This window comes from Halyomorpha halys, unplaced genomic scaffold (assembly GCF_000696795.3).
Source record: "Halyomorpha halys isolate HHAL.00 unplaced genomic scaffold, Hhal_1.1 Scaffold448.1, whole genome shotgun sequence".
NCBI classification, from domain to species: domain Eukaryota; kingdom Metazoa; phylum Arthropoda; class Insecta; order Hemiptera; family Pentatomidae; genus Halyomorpha; species Halyomorpha halys.
Genome location: NW_027107821.1, coordinates 1096266 through 1111807, shown reverse-complemented (window position 1 = coordinate 1111807; position 15542 = coordinate 1096266). Strand labels below are relative to the sequence as shown.

Below are 15542 nucleotides of genomic sequence, written 5' to 3'. Positions count from 1 at the left end.
GTTCAGTTTAATGAATCACTTGTGTTATTTGTTTTGTGGATCTGTATTGAGTACCCTAACCTGTTCAATCTCCCCTGTTAGGCTCTTTAAACTATTTTGGGTTCGTCATAATAATCATTTCTTCTATTTATCTAAATTCTCCATGATTCTTCTTTTTTAATTGCATCAGATCTTCCACTTTAACATCAGGGGACCTTGGTCAGTTTTTAATAAAGTTTTTGTTGTAGAAACTGTATAAGCGGTGCTTTTCATTTTTAATAGAGGTATTTCATTTATAGAGTTTTACTCATAAAGTTCATTATAGTTTTGTGTACCACATAAAAAAAAAAAAATAAAAGTCTCCAAAAAATTTAATTTATTAACTTATATGTTTAAAAAAGGAACATCTCAGGATGTTTACAAGTACTAAATGTTATTATTTTTTATTACCCTCTATGTGGTCATTTCTGACATAAGAAGGTATTACCTTTCTGCATGCCAGATAATTTAGGTTACTAACCCATTCTACCCAAAGTAGGAGGGTTGAGTATTCATTCTGTGGATTGCCACGAAATAAAAATCAACCCGGCCAAGGTGGAATCAAATCAACTCTCTTGTAGACATGAGATTGCTTAATCAATGCCTCAATTCAATATTTAATGTATTACATGATTTTGAATTCAGCACACTAAACTGTGTTTTGATTTCATCCCTTGATCCTCCAATTTTAAATTTATAGACCAATTTTAATTTTTCATCAATTGAAAAAAAGATTTTAACTGTCAGGAGGAAGTTACTGGATTTTGTTTACTTACTGAATGGTTGTAAAGGAGGGAAGAATGGAGGGCAGGAGACAAGGAGTAACAATGCTTTCATTACATTTTAAAGAAAGCAAACCCCATCTACTTGCATTTTCACATTTTTTTTATAATTTGTATTCCACTTAAGAGAGTAAAAGAGGATACGATGGCTGTGCGTGTTGAGGCATAGGTCCCCAGAGCATACTGTTCGGAATGTTGTGGGTTCGATTCCCACCTGGGGCAGTTACTATTTATATTTCGGTGGTTCCGAAAAATGAATCTTGACACTCCCATCTTTGTTAGTACACGGTTAGTAACTGCCAGGGATTGGCAAAAAGGACCACCAGGCCCACCACTTGCCGGACTTGTTCCCCCACCAAATACCAGTACCAGTAATGACCTAAAAAAAAAGGAACTGTTTTACACAGACAAAACATCCAAAAAAATTGTTTTTGTTTATTCAGGTTTAAAAATTAAAGTTTAGGTTCAATTAAGGAATTATTTCATGCAAAAATAACGGGTCCAAAAGTTTTGTACCTCTCCAGAATTCAGAGTTCATTCCGTGGGGTCACCAGTAAAAGTCTACTCTCCGATCAGCTTTGTACTGTCACTGCTGCAGTTGCTTGCTTAGGTTGAGTCTTAACTCTCTCTGCTACAAACATTCCAGAGGTATTCCACTTATCCCATATTGACTGTACATATCTGTTATGTTGGTTTTTTTTCTTTTTTCGACCTCGTAATGTGGTTACTTATGCTATATATTTCACAATATATAGTATTGGCTATTATATACTCTGTTTCTAGTGAGGTATGATTTGAAATTATTAGCTAAGATTTTAATAAAATAAAATCTGAATGATTTTTTTTTTGCTTTTTTTAGGTTGACTATCTCTTACCACTCTTATAAACAATATTCAAAATAATTCATTTTGATTCATCATGTTAGTATAATTATCTATATTAACAATTACTACCAATTGTTTTCAATATATGTAAAGCTAGATTATTGACAAAATTTATTATTTTAAAAATATATCTTTAATTAAATATTTTTGCTTGGATGATTACAGAGAAAGAGATAGGGAACGTGACCGTGATGACTGGGGTAGTAGAAGAGGTGGGAACACTCCCACTTCAGGTAACACAGGTAATGATAGATGGCAAGAAAAGCCCCAAGGTTCCTCAGCTGGTTGGACCACACTTCTCCCACGGGATGAACGACTTGAATTTGAGTTATTTGGCAATGCCAATACTGGTATCAACTTTAATAAGTACGAGGATATCCCTGTTGAAGCCACTGGTGTCCAAGTACCACCCCAAATCCAAACGGTAAAGACTTCCTGAATTGAATTATTTGAAACACTTATTCTTAAAATTTTTATTTCTATTACTAGTCAGTCTGAACACATATATTTAATAATTATCTTTAAATTGTAATAGTGTTAAAAAACTATGTATGTTTTTCTTTAATTTTAAGCATAAATTATTTAATGTCTGTTAACAAGTGGATATTTTGTTTTTGTTTGTAGTTCGACGATTTGCAGATGAATGAAATAATATCGAATAATATACGTCTAGCTCGCTACGATAAGCCAACCCCAGTACAGAAAAATGCCATACCAATCATCATGGCCAAAAGGGACCTGATGGCCTGTGCCCAGACTGGCAGTGGCAAAACGGCCGCCTTCCTCATTCCTATCCTTAATCAGATTCTTGAACGGGGACCACAAAATACTAGGGTGATTATGATCAATGATCTAAATTCCACTGTTTTACTCTTACTTTCTTCCCCACTACTTAATATAGTTTTTAATTGTGTATTAATAATTGAATATTTATTTTAATTTCTTTTAGGCCCTATAGCACCAACATAGTTGATAATTCATTATTCTAATTTAGTACTGTGTAATAAATGAAGATCATTTATCAATTAAAATTATAAATGGTTCTAAATAATAATTTGATTTGATTGCTTATAATATCTTGAAATTTATTTGAATAACTATGAATCATTTAGAAATGTTGTGGTTTTTATTTTTTTCATGCAACAGCCTTTCAAGACCACGTGAATATCACTACTTTTCCCTTCACATTTTTGCTTTTCTTCTCTCCCAATATCTTCTCATCCGACCATGGAGTACCCTTCCGTTTTTCTTTATTTGCGGCAAGAACATTGATTTCTTTCAATTTTTTTCCATACTGTTCTCTATCCAGGCAGTCTTTGTCTGTTATTTTCAATTTTTTTGTTTCCTCTCTCATTTGCTTCACATATCCTCCTATGCTCTTGTATTCACGGATTCTGTCAAAGAGTATATTGTTTAGTCTCCTTTGGTACATTCTCATCATGTGCCTCTAGAATCTCAGTCTTTTGATTCTTATTTCGGTTTCCAGGTCATTTATCTCTCTGTAGATTTCCTGGTTGGGTCTTAACCTATAGCCTTTACATGTTTTCTTGGGCTCATAGATTTTCCTCAGGATCCTTCTCCCTATTTTCAGTAATTTTTCCAGGCTAGGAATACATGGTGTCTCCATTCCGTATAAAATTACTGGTTTTATGACCGTGATGTAATGTCTTATTTTTGTGTTTGACGATAGGTTCTTCTTATTGTAAATATTGCCTGTTGCGAAGCTTTGCCTTTCCAATTTTATGATTTACTCCTTAATATTAAAATTTCTTTGTCACTCTTATCTGTCCATGTTTATCTCCATTACTTTTTTGCTGTAGTTTTTTTCTGTTGTCATAAATTCTCTGTGTTTTATTTGTAATTCAATTAGAATTTGCTGTTGACTGTTTCGAGTTACTAACAGCCAACAGTGGTTTCAATTTTAACACCTGAGGCCAGTTTCAGTTTTTTGTCCCTTATTAAATAATAAGTGAATTAAACATCTAAACTATTCTAGAGAAACTCTTACTTAAATTTGAAAATATATTAAGTCTATAAGCAAGAAATAAAGCTGTTTAATGACATATGACTTGTAAAGAGATATAGTGAGAATTCAATGTTGATAACAGCATCAAATATGGTTGATTTAGGTCTTCAGTATTTATACTTAGCTAATTTAATTATTTGTAATACTTTTTATTCAGTTCTATGCAAATAAAATTACTCTTCTATATAATAATATTGAATGAATTTTTTTTTTTGGAGGATAGTCTCAATAAAAGTACCCTACCTTATGCTGCTTGTGATTGATACCTGGTGCCCAATCTGAATATTACACATTTTGATAAATAATGTTTGAACTGTGTTGATGCAAAGGACCTTTAACTTTCTATTTTAACAATTATTTAAATTTATTTTTATCTGTAATTTATCTTTATTTAATGTAAAAATATTCAATTGAACTATTTATCAATAGATGTATAGGAAGATGGTCAGGGTTGCGGTCAAAGGAGAAACAAAAATAGTTTACAACTATTTATTTTCCTGTATAGGAAGATGGTCAGGGTTGCGGTCAAAGGAGAAACAAAAATAGTTAACAACTATTTATTTTCCGACGTTTCGACCCACTTTGTAGGCCTGTTCAGAACAAACGTGTGAACTGTAGGCAACAATGAAGCGGAAGCGTGGAGGAGTGGGAGTTTCCTACTGTTCACCCGTTTGTTCTGAAGTGGTAGGTTCCTTGACTTTTTCTTTGCCCATTTATAATCATTTTATATCTTTATTTTTACTTATTTATGTATAATTATTATTGTTTCATGATGTTTATTTAATCCTAATTTTTTTTTTCTTCCTTTCCCGTATTATTTTTGTTTTATGTACATCTCCTGTATTTTTTAACTGTATATTTTACGTATTTTTATATAAAAATGTTTACTCTTGCCATTGTTACTTATTTTTATTCTTGTCATTGTATCTTATCTTTGTATTTTTATTCTTATCATTGTATCATTTTGTATCTTTTAGCCCTGATGAAGCCCTACAAAGTGGGGCGAAACGTTGGAAAATAAATAGTTGTAAACTATTTTTGTTTCTCCTTTGATCGTAACCCTGACCATCTTCCTATACATCAATTTTTATGGTCAACTATATATACATATATTTATTAATAGGTTATGCTTCTTTTTATCAGTTCCCAGGAAAGCGTAAGCAGTTCCCTATGGGTCTTGTTCTTGCACCTACAAGGGAATTAGCTACACAAATTTATGATGAATCTCGCAAATTTGCGTACAGATCCCGCCTTCGACCATGTGTTGTGTAAGTTTTATGTTTTAGATACAATGTATGTTGTTATTAATTGTTATCTTTATTAGAAGAAGTTGGTCCTCTCTGAGTTCAGTATGTTAAGAGAATACAAGTAAACCTTGTTTTCTATTATTTACCAAAGTTTTAGGCCTTGATAGGGATGACAAGGTAGAAGATTCTGGTATATGTTGACTTCTATCTTCTAGTATCTTCTACCAGATCATCATTATAAAGACCAAAACGGTAGATTAAAAACAAGCTTTATTTCTTACTTTCTCTTTCACTCATATCACTCCTTTCTCATTACCTCACCAACCTCTCCTATTTCATTTTAGTAGAGTTCATTTCCATAATACATGTTTTATTTCTTTTCTCATGTATGTTAAGGTACATAATGAATGTTTACCTGAAAAAATTCACTTTCATGATATAGTCAATTAAAAATTCATTAATAAATACTTTATGAATATATTTACACTGTTATTTTCACTTATAAATTATCTCAATATGATTATTTAAGTAGTAGTATTTTGTTTCATTGTCTGTTTTCCTCCTCAGATATGGAGGTGCTCATGTTGCAGAACAAATGAGAGATCTTGAGCGTGGATGTCATTTGTTAGTTGCTACGCCAGGGCGTTTAGTCGACATGCTTGCAAGAGGAAGAATAGGCTTAGAAAATTGCAGGTAAGTTCTTTTGGTACAAATTTGAATTAGTCCTTTCTTGGCTCCAATAAAGACATGGTGTAAGCAAAGAGAGCCTTTAGTATTCTAACCTAAATATCTCATACATAACCCTCAGATCTTTCTGTGTCCTAGGGGAGATATCTTGTAACATGTTTTAGATTCTTCTGGTATTTGTAGTTCTTTGTGTTATATCTCATGCTCATGTATGAAATATTCTCCATATATTTCAAGACATGTAGATGTGGTTATATAGGACATGGTGAAGCACTTGTTTTCCTTGATTTTTGTGCTTCTTATATTGACTCTTACCTAAATGCTACTGTGCTTGATCCTACTTATCTACCTATTATTGTTTGTTTGAAAGTAATGTTTATGGATTATTAGAGTGATATAATTTCATTAGAAATATACACTTTTATAAAATCATTTTGTTCACCTTAATTATGTCACAATAATTGTTTATTATAATTCATTTATCAAAATGTGTATTTTTTAAACCGTGTATAATGAGATTTATGTTTAAAGATTTTGTAAAAAAATCATTAGAACTAAAATTGTGATGAGGATTTGTTAAAAGTTAGAAATGTGGGAGCACAGCTTGGTTTACATTAGTCTCCCCCTAATCTTAACCTTAGAAGTAGATCTTGTAGGTCTTCTCTATTAAATATCTGCTATTATACACAGCTCTACATTCTAATAAAGAAAGGGTTAAACATTTTTCAGTTTTTTTAAATCACATTGATTCAGTTTGTGAATAACTATCTATCCCCTATAAATTGAAAAGAAAGAAGTTTATTTATATACAACAGCTTGCTTGGTGATTTGCTATGCAAATTTATTGTTTATATTATTCTTCTCAACCTTGATTTTGTTTCTTTCTATTAAGCATTCACTTATTTTGAACAGATACCTAGTTATTCTCTCAAGTCTGTTAAGACCTTACTCCACATGTAATCCCTGAACCACTCTCATATTTTCATTTGTAGTGGCATTGTTTGAATGTTGTGTCAATCCTTAAAATGTATCAATGTAATAAATGTTCCATTACTAATGATTTGAAATTAATGTTTTTAGGTACTTGGTGCTTGATGAAGCTGATAGAATGTTAGATATGGGTTTTGAACCACAAATCAGAAGAATTGTTGAAAAGAATTCTATGCCTCCAACTGGCGAAAGGCAAACTCTCATGTTTTCTGCTACTTTCCCTAAAGAAATACAGGTCAATATTACAGTGTTCTTTTATTATTTTTTTTACTTTTATTTATATTTTAACATTAAATCATCTCACATTTTATTTATTATTTTAAAATAATGGGCTAAAAAATTTTTTATCAATAAACCTCTGTGTTAATGTTTATAATAAATATTATTTATTCTCATTTTTTGCTTAAAATATTAGATTGTGGAGTGGTGCTTATTAGTGAGTTTTAACAAAACTCTTTTATTTTAGATTTTGGCATTAGACTTTTTGAATGACTATATATTTCTGGCTATTGGCCGAGTCGGATCTACCTCAGAAAATATTACCCAACAAATCATCTGGGTTGAAGAACATGACAAAAGAGGATTTCTGTTAGACCTTCTTAATGCTTCGAAAAATGGTATGATGTTGTTTACATTAAATATATTTAACTTTCTCAACCATAGTTAAATATATTTACTTTGCTATTAAAGTAAATATATTTAACTTTCTCTTTTTTTTTTTTTTTACATAACATTTATAGATAATATTAGAACATTATAAATATAGGAATGGCTATATTATTTTTCAAATTTGTGATTTGTCTGTTAAAATTTTATTTCCTTTATCTTTCTTAACAATAAAAAATTAATAAAGCTAACTGATAATTGTTGTTTTGCATTAAGTTGTTTTATATACAAAGTAGTTTGATAAAGTTGGTGATCATAAGGAATACTGTATTTTAATTAAACTATATAATGGGCCAGTTCTTTGACTAATTTAATTGTGAAAATAAAGTTATTTATTTTAAAAGTAATTTAGTGCTTTTATTGAACGTTTACATACTTAATCTTATAATGGTTTTGTGTTAGCTTCACTTCTTGATTGTTTCATTTTGCTATTTCTTGTTCCAGCTGAAGAAGGTTCGCTAACACTGGTATTTGTTGAAACAAAGAAAGGTGCAGACTCACTTGAAGATTTTCTCTACGGTGTTGGGTACCCTGTGACTTCCATCCATGGTGATAGGACACAGAAGGAAAGAGAAGAAGCTCTGAGAAACTTCAGAACAGGCCAAACACCTGTTCTTGTTGCAACTGCAGTGAGTATATTCTTGGTCACCTTATTGTGAATAAAATATATTTCAAATTAGTTAATGTACTCCTGAAAACTAATTGAAATATTTTCAGGTCATATCTGGCTAATCATATTCAATTATATAATAACTTTATTTTGATGTACTTATAAACAATCATAATAGTGGTCTTTTTTATGTGTATGTTACCATCTCTCAAAATCAGAAGTACCATTTGATTAATGTATTTTATGTATTAACCGTAGTACTGTTTTATCTTTTCTATTTTATTTGTACCTTATGTTTTTCTTCAACTACTATGTTGTCCGTGTTAAGGGGATGAAATTATATTCTTGTATAAACCCTTGTCTTCTATGGGCTGAATATAGGTTATGCCACACCTAAACCCTAAAACATTACCTCAGTTAATTCTAAATATGCTTCATCAGAAGCCTGGAGTTGTGAGCCAAACAAAACAGCCAGGAAAGAGCTAAAGTTATAGCTTTAGTATGAATTTAGGGATGTAATTTTCAAACCAAACTTAGATATACTTAAACATATATGTTAGCCTTGTTTCTGTGCATTATTAAGTTAGATTATTAAATTTGTATGTTTATTATAGGTAGCAGCTAGGGGTTTGGACATTCCCCACGTGAAACATGTCATCAATTTTGACTTACCAAATGATGTTGAAGAATACGTTCATAGAATTGGACGTACTGGCCGTATGGGCAATTTAGGTAAGTTCCTAATTTTGTGTGAGCTTCATGATTTATAAATTTACTATTTAAAGGGGTTGCTTATGATTTCCTTCAAACCCATGAATATAAATGACATGATAGCTTCATAACTTTTATGATGGGTGGGCCAAGTTGTTGGATGAAACTGATGCTAAAACAGTGGGGGTAAATGTCCTTGGGACTGATTAAAACATAAGTTGGAAGATGTTATCACTGGCCCTGTAGACATATGTTTCGATGAGGTTCGGTGGAAGATTTTAGGAATTAGTAGCAAAGATAAAAATAAAAACTGTTAGTACAATGCATTTATTTATAACTTGAAAAAGTACACCATGGTGATAGCACCCATCTATCCAGAAATACTCATATTAATATTGTTTTTTTTGTTATTACCTCAGGGATGATAACTTATCTAGATCGAGTTGAAAATAGTTTCTATCTGAAATCAAAAGAAGATAACCTTAGCCGTAACTTGTCCTCAAACCTCATTCTATCCTAAATCAGTGTTAGTGGTCCACAAGTCGACAGGTCAACCGTAAAATCCAATGGATAAGCTGAATAGGGTCCAGTTACTCATATTTTTGTGATAAATTATAGTTAAAATTATTTTATCAAATATATTATCTTTTGTTTTGGTGTTACTAAATTGACTCAGAATGTATTTTTAACTTATCTAATTCCTAAATAAGGTGTAGATAGTTGACCATAGATTAGTATGTGGAGAACATAGTTGTGGGGACAGTTAGTTAATAAGCAAAACATTATTTATTCGTACTGACATTTCGTTTGAAGTTGATTTCTTATGGCTATGAACTGCAGCCTGGTTACTGCCTTAGAATCTGAACCCTCTTTTTATTTTTAAATCATGCCTGTAATTTATATTTATTTTTTCTTATGTATTTCTTCTTTGATATTTAGTTTATCATTATATTATATATGAATAAAAATAGATGAGTGTGTTCTTGTGTATTTGATCTGGTTATTACCTTTAAAGAAAAAAAAAAAAAATTATTCACTGTGCTTCATTAAGTGTACAGATAAAAATGTAAGATAGAGTCAGTCTAACTCTAAATCAACGGACCAAAGGATTTAATTACAACTTAACTAATTTAATTGTCAGGTATAAAATCTAACATAATTTTAAATGACTTGTCCTGCAGGTTTGGCAACATCTTTCTTCAACGATAAAAATAGGAATTTAGTTAGGGATCTGTTCGATCTCATACAAGAAACCAAGCAAACTATGCCCTCATGGATGCAGAGAATGGCTGCAGAAACGAAGCAGCCTCTTTCATCTCGCAGAGGCGGCAAAGGGTAAATTATTTTTCAAATCAACTATTATTTGAAGTTATGCTACCCATCTTCACTTTTTCTTTTCCTATGATAGTAAATAATCAATTAACATGTAATTTCTATTTGCTCAAGTGATATTCTGTAGGTTGAAATGAATTCTTTTGGGTAAGCTGTGATTAAATATAGTTCATGGTTCAAATTTGATGCCAAGTAAAATGTGTTAGCTCTCTCATCTTAATATCCTAACCTTCTTTTGGTTATTATTAGTGAATATACTGCTAAAAACAATTCATTTCCATGGTCTAAATGCAGTTATTTTGTTATGAGAATTTTGTTTCCCATAGAATCATCAGGATTAGCTGTTGCAATAAAAATAAATAAATTGTTTATCTTTTAACTATGACTTAGTTTTATTTTGTACAGATTTAAGAAATACTAACTTATTGAATTGATTAAATACATTTGATAAATAATGTAGGTAACCTTAACATTTGTTGCTTTATTTCTTTGGAGGTATGCTGCTCCTAATATTTTTGTGGTCTAATAGTGCTATTTGTTTGTTAATTTTATTTTATTCATTTTACAGGTTTTTACAGTTATTACCTGCTTTATTTTCTTTATTTTTGTGTTTAATTTTTTTTTTTAAAGATTTATATGTATATTTATTATTATTCTGTTAAGAATTTTTAATGTTTAACTTAATCTTCAGGTGATTCATGGTCCGAGGATGTAATGTTTAATTTTTATAAATATGAGGATGTTATTGTTTTGTGGCATGATTTGTCTTCTTTTTTTTCTTTCTGTATGTTTTCTTTGTTAGAAAAAAAAATAGATAAGTGCCTTGTCAGTCATAAATTAACTGGGGAACATTATGAGTAATCTTGTCTTCTCTTTATTTAAAACCAGGTTGTTTTTTTAAATTCTTTACTGATAAGTTATTTGAATTTATATTTTATTGTAATAACCTGAATTCTATTTTTATTCAGTCTTAGTTGGTTTCAAAATTGGTGTTGACTTTATGCTTTTACCTAGCCATTTGCTCAAAGGAACTCAACTGCTCTGTTTATAAAAACAAAAGACAAAATTTGTTTATATTGTTAGCTTCTGTCACAGTATTAGCATAAAAATTTGCAGGCTTTTGATTTCACTAATTTTAAATCAAAGAAATATTTAAATATTTAGTTATCAAGATACATTTCCATTACATCCCTTGGTGTTCCTGATCTTCTGTATTACTACTAATTTTCTTTTAAGACCTTTAACAAACTCTTAGGAATGAAACTGTTTCCTCATTAAGGTCTGGCCATGTAAGGACCAACCTTGACCTTGGCATTTGCTAGGGTAACTTAACATACCTTGCTCACTAGCATGTGTATCAATGAGCCTGTAGTAACAGGCCAGCTACAGTAAGTGGGAATGTATACCATGCTCACAGTTCATTAATATAATAGCAACTGTTCAGTGTGTCTTGGCTCTGGTTTGATTTTAGAGTTACCTCTCTCCCTGAATGTTGGAGATCTACCAAGAGTCACTAAACCTTTCTCTTACCTTAATGTGACTGCAGCAGAAGTGTAATCATACACTTTAAACTTCCTCTATAGAACTCACAGAGTTAGCATCTAATAACTAGTGGGCAGGAAAATTTTATGTATATATTTCAGTTCAGTCCAGGTAGATATTTGGCTGCCTGGACCAGCCTTCTCTATATCTGACTGTCTTGGACTATTGCTTTCCAGTTTGCTACATTCAGCTCTTTCGCATCATTGTTGATTCCGTCTATCCATCTGGTTTTTGGCATCTCATGTGGTTTCATTGTTGTACAAATGCGTCCTGATGGATTGCTTCAAGCCACATGACCTGCCTTAACCTCCTTGCTGTCAGATCTATCATATATAGAGAGATATTGACTGACCAGCCTCTGCAAGCAGTTCCCTGTTAGTTCATCTCCTCCATGTGTTGAGGCTCAGATCCCAGATCGCTGCCATAATCGTACGGAAGACTTAAGTTCAAATCTCTCGATTCTGCTTCTAGGGTACTTAGTAGTTAAGAGCCCAGGTCTCAGAGTTGGCTTTATCATGGCAGCTTCAGATTTTTTGAGGTTTCAGTATTCTTGACAGAGATAAGAAGACTGTCCGTGCTTGTTATACGCACAATAACTTTTACTCTCTTTGACTTGAAACCCCCATAAATTTTATTCCTATCCACTTTTTTGACAAGTCTTTAGACTTCAATTCCTTCAATCTTGAAAGTGCCCAACACTTCTCTGCAGATCTTGTTCTTTTTTCTAAATTTGTTGATTTTCATTCATTGTAAGGGTTCTTTATCGAAGTGTTTAGTTCTATGTGAATTGTATTCAAATGTTGCAAGTTTTTAATTATTTTCAGACAGCCTTTGAATGAATGTGAAGAGCGATTTATGCATTAGTTTATATTTTTTACATTGGCTTATCTTACGTGCAAGTTTTATTTTGACCAAATAAAATACTATTGATAGTAATGATATCTAATAATGTATGTGAGGTAAGTTTTTTCAGAATTTCAATTTTCTTTTTCCACATTCTGGGTTATCTTTCCCCCTCGGGTCCTTTTAATGAAAGCAGTTAGGGAGCCTCTTTGTTTCTTCCTTTTCTACCATTGGCCATGATTGGACCTCTGAAATCTCCAGTGGTACGTCCAGGACTATCTTCCTGCCTCATTCTTTCTGTATGAGATATTAGTGTTATTATCTACGTACCTTCGGTGAGTACGCTCAATTCTATTTTGCACATCTGATATATTTGAATCTTGGCATATGGTTATCTCATTATAACACTAAGAACTGTTACTAATAAAATATTTGAGATGTTCATACAATTTTTTTTTTCATTTGTCCGTTCAATTGAAAATATGTGGTTTAGGTCAGTTTAAATTAATTAATTTTATTGAAAAAAAATTGATACTGAAATCAAATTAGTATAAATAAAAGTCATTATTTATTTAGTTTAATTCTTACTACTATATATATATATAATTTTTGATCTTTTATCTGTTGATAAAAGTTTTAAAATGTTACTTTTTGTTAACAGTCTTTTTATTTATGTTCACACATACTTCACAATTTTCTAATTTGGTACGAGGGTAACTAAGTTGTCATAACATTCAATAACTTTTTTTTAAGTAAATAATTTTTTAATGTTTCTCATATTTATAAAAAAAATTATGTACTTACCATGATTTATTTTTACATTTTAAATAAAATTGTATTTTGTATAATTTTTCCACACTTTTATGCCAATAAACAAAGCAGTTTAGCAAATCATTTTACAGTAAACAAAACTTATCAGTAAAATAAAGGTTAATTGTCATTAAGTGTGGATTTTGTATGCAAACAATATTAATGAATTCAGCGGCGGTAGATTCTCCAGTGGATTTGGAGCACGGGACTACCGTCAGCAGGGAGGAAGCAGCGGAGGCGGAGGAGGTGGAGGCCCTTCAAGGAACCCTTCGAGGTCTGGAGGAGGATCATCTGGATATGGTGGATACTCAAGTTCTAATAGTAAGTCATGTCATCAATTTTTCTTTATATTTATTATTTTTGAATTTTAAAATATGATCTAGCATTGCTTAAATCTATGTTAATACATAAAGCTGTAACAGTTTGTCTGTTTGAATGAACTAATTACAGGACCTACCAGTCTGATTTGAAAAACTATTTTTGTGTTTACATAATAATTAAAACTACATGTACTCTATTGAAATAAAACATTATTGTATATTATTTGTAATTAATATGATTTTACAGGTTACTACGGAGGGGGTAGCGGCAACGCAGGCTATGGTGGTTCTTATTCATCCAACCAGAATAACAGCTCCTCCGACCATGATTGGTGGGGGCAATAATTCTCTCACCATACTCCCTGCCTCTCTCAGCCAATCGATCTCGTCCCCGCTCTTCTTCAGCCTAGCCACAAACTACAACTATGCACATATGGGCGTATACACAACTGGTTATATAATGTTGTATGTACATATATAGATGTGTAAATATTATATATGATCCCATACAACTCAAATGTTTATACGCCTAAAGAATATTAAAAATTCAGTATGTGTATTTTTAATAAGTTAGGGGCATTAACACTGTGATTTTATTCTTACTGAATATATTTAATAAAGTCATTATGTGATTGTATATATACATATTGGTAGGCCTTTTATGAAGGCCAACAACGATCGGATCGCTTTGGGGAGGACATAACCAAAGATTCTCCAGTTAAGGACCCCTTCAGATTTGATCAAATAAGGTCTTTAGCACAGCTTTAAGGCTATCCGATGCATATACCTGTTTATTTATATGTATATATATATCAGAGAAATGTGCCACACCTAGACACGGCACTCCAGTCTTCAGTTTAAGAAAGTAAATTGAGAAAAAAATGTTGAGTTAAATGTAATTTTTTTAAGGGATGACAAATAATTTTTGTAAATATAAATGACAACTATCATAAGTTAGTGCCCATGATCTAACTTGGGGAAAAGTTAATTGATTTATTGTGTACAAATATTTTCCTTTCGAGTAAATGAAGAGCTAATAAATGCATCTACCATTCAGAATTATTTATTATTAGTTTTGCTCAAGGAGTGCTTGTATCGAAGGGATTGAACATCTGATACTCAATCTCAAGGTTAAACTGAATTGATTTTTCCTTTTCTTTTTTTTTTTTTTTTTTTTTTATTTTGTTCTAGTTTTATTTTTGTATATAAATAAAATTCGAACTGAAACTACTTACAATGTATTAGCTGTTAAAATGATCTGCTAATATTTTATCATTATTAGGATATATATAATAAATATATATATTGCAAGTGCCTTATCTGGGGTAGAAGTATTGATTTTAGGCTCCAATAAGACAGTTTGCAACAACTTGAAAAAACAAAACAAAAAAAAACAGCATAATAGTTTTTCTTCACACTTGTTTCTATGTATTTATAAATTACAGTATGTATTTTATCATTTTATTTCATCTTTTATAATATTTTAACTGTAAACAGATTGTTTATCTATAATAAAAATAATTTCTTCTTTGTCAAAATCTATGCCTTGTAAAGCTGCAGACGGGCGGACATCTTTGTGGGATATTTATATGATATAAGAAAATGAAACAAGAAGAAATAATTATGAAAAATCCAAGATTCGTCTGAGAGAGGATTTTGAAAAAAGAAATATGTATTAATTACTATTCTATATTATAGCTGTCTCCCAGTTTTCATTGTATGATTCTATATTATGTAGACATTAGGTCAAATTTACCTATGTTTTAAATCTACTGGCAAGATGGAATAGTCACTAACGACTGTTGTATCTTATTACGGCATCTATAGAACAACTCTCACTGCGATAGTTTGAGATTGTCTTTAAGAAGAATGTTTTCATTATTTTTTTTTTTTTTTGTTAATGTTTGTATTTAATCATTTATCAGTTAACAACCATCCACCACTTTTATCCCAAAAGTTCAACAGTTTTAGAAAGTTTATGTGGAAAATCAAATTTCCTTTTGTAATGCTTTAAATGTTCAAATAAACAGATAGTTTTAATTGATATTTTAAAACAGTTTATTCATTTTGTGAC

The 15542-nt window shown here is 31.0% G+C and overlaps 1 protein-coding gene across 3 annotated transcripts in view; it reads left to right on the top strand.

Moving 5' to 3' along the window:
• bel (ATP-dependent RNA helicase bel) overlaps positions 1-15522 on the top strand; it is a 20989-nt gene extending 5467 nt beyond the window's left edge. The window contains exons 4-15 of one of the 3 annotated variants that reach the window (XR_001343488.3): positions 1850-2108; positions 2309-2518; positions 4854-4978; positions 5525-5650; positions 6725-6869; positions 7101-7251; positions 7745-7929; positions 8525-8642; positions 9803-9956; positions 13321-13469; positions 13716-13933; positions 15023-15522. Coding sequence is in view for 2 of the 3 variants with exons in the window: in XM_014423949.3 (XP_014279435.1) it covers positions 1850-2108; positions 2309-2518; positions 4854-4978; positions 5525-5650; positions 6725-6869; positions 7101-7251; positions 7745-7929; positions 8525-8642; positions 9803-9956; positions 13321-13469; positions 13716-13813 (1720 nt within the window). In the remaining variant the exon portion in view is untranslated. Of the gene's footprint in view, positions 1-1849; positions 2109-2308; positions 2519-4853; positions 4979-5524; positions 5651-6724; positions 6870-7100; positions 7252-7744; positions 7930-8524; positions 8643-9802; positions 9957-13320; positions 13470-13715 lie in introns of all 3 variants that reach the window. The other 2 variants (XM_014423949.3, XM_014423950.2) reach the window with 2 other exon arrangements.
• Positions 15523-15542: the final 20 nt, after the last annotated feature.